The sequence below is a fragment of the Alnus glutinosa genome, chromosome 3, assembly GCF_958979055.1.
Source record: "Alnus glutinosa chromosome 3, dhAlnGlut1.1, whole genome shotgun sequence".
Classification (NCBI taxonomy): Eukaryota; Viridiplantae; Streptophyta; class Magnoliopsida; order Fagales; family Betulaceae; genus Alnus; species Alnus glutinosa.
Window position 1 is genome coordinate 34,996,451 of NC_084888.1, and position 6,000 is coordinate 35,002,450.

General features: G+C 36.6%; 1 protein-coding gene across 1 annotated transcript; it reads right to left on the minus strand.

The window, feature by feature from the left end:
* Window positions 1-2,669: 2,669 nt before the first annotated feature.
* LOC133864865 (uncharacterized) lies at window positions 2,670-4,364 on the minus strand. Its single transcript, XM_062301293.1, has 4 exons — window positions 4,263-4,364; window positions 3,972-4,066; window positions 3,803-3,886; window positions 2,670-3,609 (listed from the first exon to the last, which is right to left on the minus strand). Exons 3-4 carry the CDS (start codon window positions 3,820-3,822, stop codon window positions 2,862-2,864), a joined length of 768 nt encoding a protein of 255 aa, XP_062157277.1. The 5' UTR covers window positions 3,823-3,886; window positions 3,972-4,066; window positions 4,263-4,364; the 3' UTR covers window positions 2,670-2,861.
* Between the last annotated feature and the right edge of the window lie 1,636 nt (window positions 4,365-6,000).

The window sequence follows — 6,000 nt, forward strand, 5'->3', positions numbered from 1 at the left end:
ACATTACAAATCCAATAAATATTAAAAAAAATATTCCGAAATTCAAAACATAAATTAAATATAAATATACATTTTTTATTTTTCGCGGACATGCATTATTAGCCACCCGCATTTCCACCCTTTAACTGCTATCATTGATTGTGGGAAGTACAAATATTCAACAATCCTAATATGAAACTCTTTAGCCTGATGCAAGCTTAATAATAAAGGAAATTGCGTCTCCAAAAATTGCAGTAATAATGAGCTGAAGAGCCCATATTATCTTGGATGAGCTTAGCTTTCTAGCCTTCCTTCCAGTGAGTCCCCCATGCTCTACTTCCAAACTCAAGGTACTTGTCGTTGCTCCACCACTTTGTTGTAGGAAATAAGCCTGGCCTCTCTCCATTTCTCCAGAATCAAGTGCGTCACACATCCCACATGGTAACAATAATTGCCACAAGTGGAGACATAAGCCCAGCCCTCAACCTCTTGTGATAATCTCCTACGTACTCGATCTGGCATATTAGGCACTTTGATGAGCCTGAGATCTTTTTGAAGAGCTTTAGACTCACCCCTCGATCATCTGTGATCATATCACGTTTGAGCTTCAAACAACAAGGATGTAAGAAGACACGTCCATTATTACAGACAACTAGCCGTATATATACTTGAACCCTTGGACACTCTTCCCACATGCAACACAAAATCCAATATGCATGTAGTATTTGGCTTCAAACAACATGCATGCATGATTCGATCGAAATCTCTTTATCTTTTATGGAGTGTTTTTTCGCACATTGTTGGTTAAGAGAGAGGTTCACGAGCTAATAGATTTGATTCCATAGTCCCACTCTGTTGGACACACATTCTAGATCCCCAAGAATATATAACAAGATAGTAAGGAGTCCTAAGGACGAAGATATAGTATATGCAGCTTTGATATATTATTTCCCTTTTATTTACCAGGATACATGACTGCTTTGATATATTAATTTCCTTTTTATTAGCAGGATACATGATTTAAACTACAGTATATATTCATAGAGCTAGGATAGTCAAACGTAGATAAAATATTATGTCTCAAATTTATTATTTTTTAAAAATATGCAATTCAATTATTTTCAAAATAAAAATAATTTATCAGGGGAAACGTCTACATGAGCGAGCCGGTAGATAAAAATAAAAATAATTTTAATTATTTTTTGATTTTTTTTTTAAAAAAATTTTTACAAACAAAAAAGCCATTTATTTCACTTACCAAGTAATTAATCTACATGTTAAAAGATCAAATGATTCGAACCCGATTATACCAAACTCTAACCTACTAAATTCGTGTTGGGTTCATGTTAAATTTACAGATCGTGTAAAAAATTGTCAGCCGAATCGTCGCTAATAAGATTTTTTTTTTTTGGTTCTAACAGTAGCAACAACCAAAATGTCATTATTGATACCCATTAATTAGCAATGACTAGATCGTTTTTTATAGGCACTTATCAGTGACGACTTTTGAGTCATTGCTAATGACCAAATTTCTTGTTGTGATATACTTAATCAAGTTTATGTATGTAAAAGATGATCAGATTTGACATACAAATTATAACAGTTACCTCCACGTATTATATATCCTTTTACATAAGATAATGAGAAATGCTAGCGAACTCAAACTTTTACGCTTCCAAGTACTTTTAATTACTTCCTAATGTGTCAATTGTCATGCACGTTAGCTTAATTTTCAATACAACTTATTTCTTATGCTCCGTTTGTTTCAACGTAAAATGATTTTTTCGAAAATATTTTCTAGTGTTTGACTCGCACAAAAAAATTACGAAAAGCGAAAATGTAACTGTCGCCGAAATCCGGCAATGTTCGGTCGTCGTTGCCGGATTCCTGCCGACTCCTCCGGATCCAGTCAGACCCTACTGGATCCTGGCCAAATTCGGCCGGATCAATGACCGGATCCATCCAAATCCGGCCGGATCCAGGCCATTTTGGCCAGATCAGGCCGGATCAGTGGCTGGATCCGTCCAGATCCGACCGTATCCCGGCCATTTTGGCCGGATCAATGGCCGGATCCTGTTAGATCCTGCCGAATCCTGTCCATTTTGGCCAGATCAGGCCGGATTCTGACCATGGTCGAATTCCGGCCAGAATTTGGTCTGCTGGCATCCGGCTACGGTGGCCAGATGTCGCCGAATTTCGGTGCCGGCAATATTCCCGTGGCCGAATGCTACCAGATTTCGAAGCCGCTTGGATTCCGACTACCGACCATGGCCGGATTCCGGCAATCGAATATCAAACGTGAGTGCAAGGACGAAGAGTATAATTTTGGAAAATGATTTACGGTTTTTAAAACCGTAAATCGTTTTTCAAAAATTAAAGAAGCTTTTACGGTCAAACTGAAAATGATTTTTGTTGACCATTATTTTCGCCCCTACCAAACACCGTAAAATGTCGAAATCATTTTTCAGAAATCATTTTACGCCGAAACAAACGGAGCATTAATCTCATTTGCTTGCTTCAATTCCTTTCTACTCTACGTACGAATGCATGCATTACAATTAGAGAGTAAGCATTTGAGAATGTAAAAGCTAATGAGAGTTCGTATAACATTTTTCTCCCACAATTTTTCGGAATAGAAATAGGTGCTAGCTGGCTGCAGCCTCAGATCTAGCTCTTTTTTTTTTTTTTTTTTTGAAGGAAAGTTCAACTTTCATAAAACATTCAACAACAATTACAAATCACCATCCGGCCACCGGTGAATACAGAAACAACACCATCAAGGTGTAAATCCAACACTGAGCTAAGCTCAGATTAAAACAACAACAAACAAGAAAACACCAAAAACGAAGCTGCATCCAAAAGAAGACCATCATTACATTTTCTTAGAAAACAAGATTAACAACATCAGATACTCCCTCCCTGAAAATTGCCGAAAGAATGAGCGTTAGAACCATTCGTGTCATCTCCTTACTAACCTTGAAGGCCTTTTGCATTACTTTCAATTGTAAGTTACTTTGTTGCTCGAATTTCTTGTCAACCAAGTCTTTCACACATTTCACATGGTAACAGTATTCGCCACTAGTGGAGACATAAGCCCAACCTGAAATCTTTTTTGAGATTTTCTTTCTGTCGCAAATTAAGCATTTCGATGGGGCCTTTTCCTTTAGCTCTAGATTCAACCCTTCCTCACTTGCATTCAACCCCTGATTAGTTCTGTTAATTGGGAGGTTGAAACAACGAGGGTGCATGACAAGTGCTTTGCTAGGAAGAAGATGGCGCCCTAGCCGTAGGAATGCATTTCTATTAGGCGGAGATCCTTTCCACATGAACCCTTGGACATCCTTCCCACATGCAACACAAGATCCAACGTGCTTTGGAGATTGCTTATGAAATATGAAGTTGACATTCACGGAGAATAATGGGTGCGTGGTGGGGCTTCTTGCCGAAACTAAATTAGTACAGCATTCCTCGTGAAGTTGATAGCCGGGACAGTTGCTTTCGCGACACTGGTAAGATGACCCAAACCCTATTTCTTTACACCCATCACACTTATAAAGTGTTCTGCTATCCCTTACGGATTGAAGCGGGTGTTCGTGGGTATCTTCTAAGACGGTTGAATTGCAGCCGATCCTGGACAGTAAGCAAAAAGAAATATAAATTCGGAGTTTGATCTAATGAATAAGAACTCTTTAAGGAGATAACACTTTAGACTTTGATCATTCTATAATATGTTAATCCAAAAGATTTGGACTTATTCACACTTATGATATTTTTATATTCCAACAAAACTAATTGCTAATGATATATGTATCCTTGAAAATACCCAAAACAGGAAATCGCCATGTGAAGAGCAAAATGGGGATCGATGCAGCGGTTGTTAGCTTGGTAATTAAAAGCAACAAAATTTCTGCACAAAAAAAAGGAAAAGATCAGAAAAAAGTATCGGACAAATATAAGCAGATTAATTCACCAGGATGGTTCCGAAGCCATACGAGATTCTTCCTTCTCTTCCTTGATCTTATTATGCTTGCAAAGACATGCGAACTGTTTGTCCTTAAATAACGGGCTTTGGTCTTTCTCCGGGCGGCTGAAGAAAAAAGAAGAGTGTTGTAAATAATGATATTTTTTATATGGATATAGCCTGAAGTAACGTGTCTGTTAAGGAAGGCAATCAGTACAAAAAGACAGCTCTGTTTGCAAGGGGTTGAAGATGATCTTTATTCTTAAAGAAAAAAACTGAAGTATATACAAATTATTCGAGAAATATAAGCTTATTAACTCACCAGAGTGATTCCAAATTAAGCCACGCGAGATTCTTCCTTTGTGTGAAGATCGAGCAGGATGAAGAAGGCAATAAGAATTGATTAAAAGCCAATTCACAGTTCAATATTCTATTACACAAATCATGCATATCTTTATTTATATACATACAAAATGAAGACATAGTCCAACATATGACTGCGCGCGTACGTGTTTACTTGTAAACTGGGGTGTAATTAATGGTGTATACTCATGCACCGCGTTGTTTACTTGTAAACTCCTTTCACAAAATACTGAAATAGTCTGACCGCGTGTTATATATAATCCTTTTATGAAGGAGAAAGACTAAATCAGGTTCTTATAAATTCGCCAATTAAGACTTGAGTTATTTTATTTTTATTTTGTTACAATTAAGTTATTAACCTATTTGGCATGGATAAATGATGTGATGTAAGTTATACAACTTATACTAGCTAGTATTAAATATTGAGCCATGGGTTACTGTGGGGAACCGTTGTACATTGTAATGTGAGTGTCCGATAATGACAATATTGTGGACTACATGTAAATGAGAAGTATTACGCTTATCAATTAATTAATTAATTTTTTTTAAGTTAGATTTTTAAATGATATGTCAATTATAAATGAATTTACTATTTCATGGGATGGGACCAACGGTGCAATTATCCCAAAAAAAAACTAGTTATGATGTCTTTTAACCATTAATTTCAGGACTGATCGAGTCTTAACCATATTATAAGGTAAAGGAAGAAGACTTTTTTTAAAAAAAGAAAAAAAACGAGACTTTGACTTATGACTCGGTCACCTGTGTAGTATAATTAAATCATGGTGCTTCTCCCATTTTTCGAAGTTATCAAATTCCCAATCACTAATTAGTTTAAAAATAATTAGGGAAACCTCCAAATTGCCAAGAGTTTTACAATAGTAATCTTGAATCATCAAATCATGTTGCTTTGAATATCTGGGTCATTTTGCAACTCAACAATCATCTTGCTTCAAGATTCTGATTCCATAACTTCTCTGATAGTGATATGCATCATCACTCTTACATTCTCACATTAATGGTGAGCTCAAGGACTTTTAATATAGGAATAGAGGTCTTCGGCAAGGTGAGCCTTTGTTGCCTTATCGTTTGTTTTAGTGATGGAGGCTTTTTCAGGGCTTATGGAGAGTATGACGAAGAGGACCCAGTTTTGTTTCCATTGGAGATGCATGCCATAAGGTGAAAATATTATATCATGATGATGTTCTTATCTTATACAAGGGTCATGAGTTATACTCTGTTTCTGTGGTCAAGGAGTGTTTGAATCAGTAGGGGTATGTGAGCATTTTCTGCTAACCATGATAAGATCTGTTTATTTACTTGTGGAGTTACAATTGCAAAGGCTGTTAAGAATCAGTTGTTGGGTATTTTAATTTGTGGTTTCAAGAAGGTAAGCTCCTTATAAGGTATTTGGGAGTTTCCCTTAATTTCTTCTAGATTAAAGAAGGTTGACTGTGTGGTGTTAGCTAAGAGGTCTGCTTCTAAGGCTAAGAGGTGGGCAGGCAGAACCCTCTCTTATACAGGGAGGCTTCAATAGATTAATTCAGGGTGCGTTTAGGATTGCGATTTCATAGACAATAAATGCGATTTTAAACCAAATCGCAGAACATAAATCGTTTGAGAACTGCGTTTTTAAAAATTGCGATTTGAAAATGCAGAAAATCTGTTTTTTCAAATCGCAGGTAAGATGGTGCTTT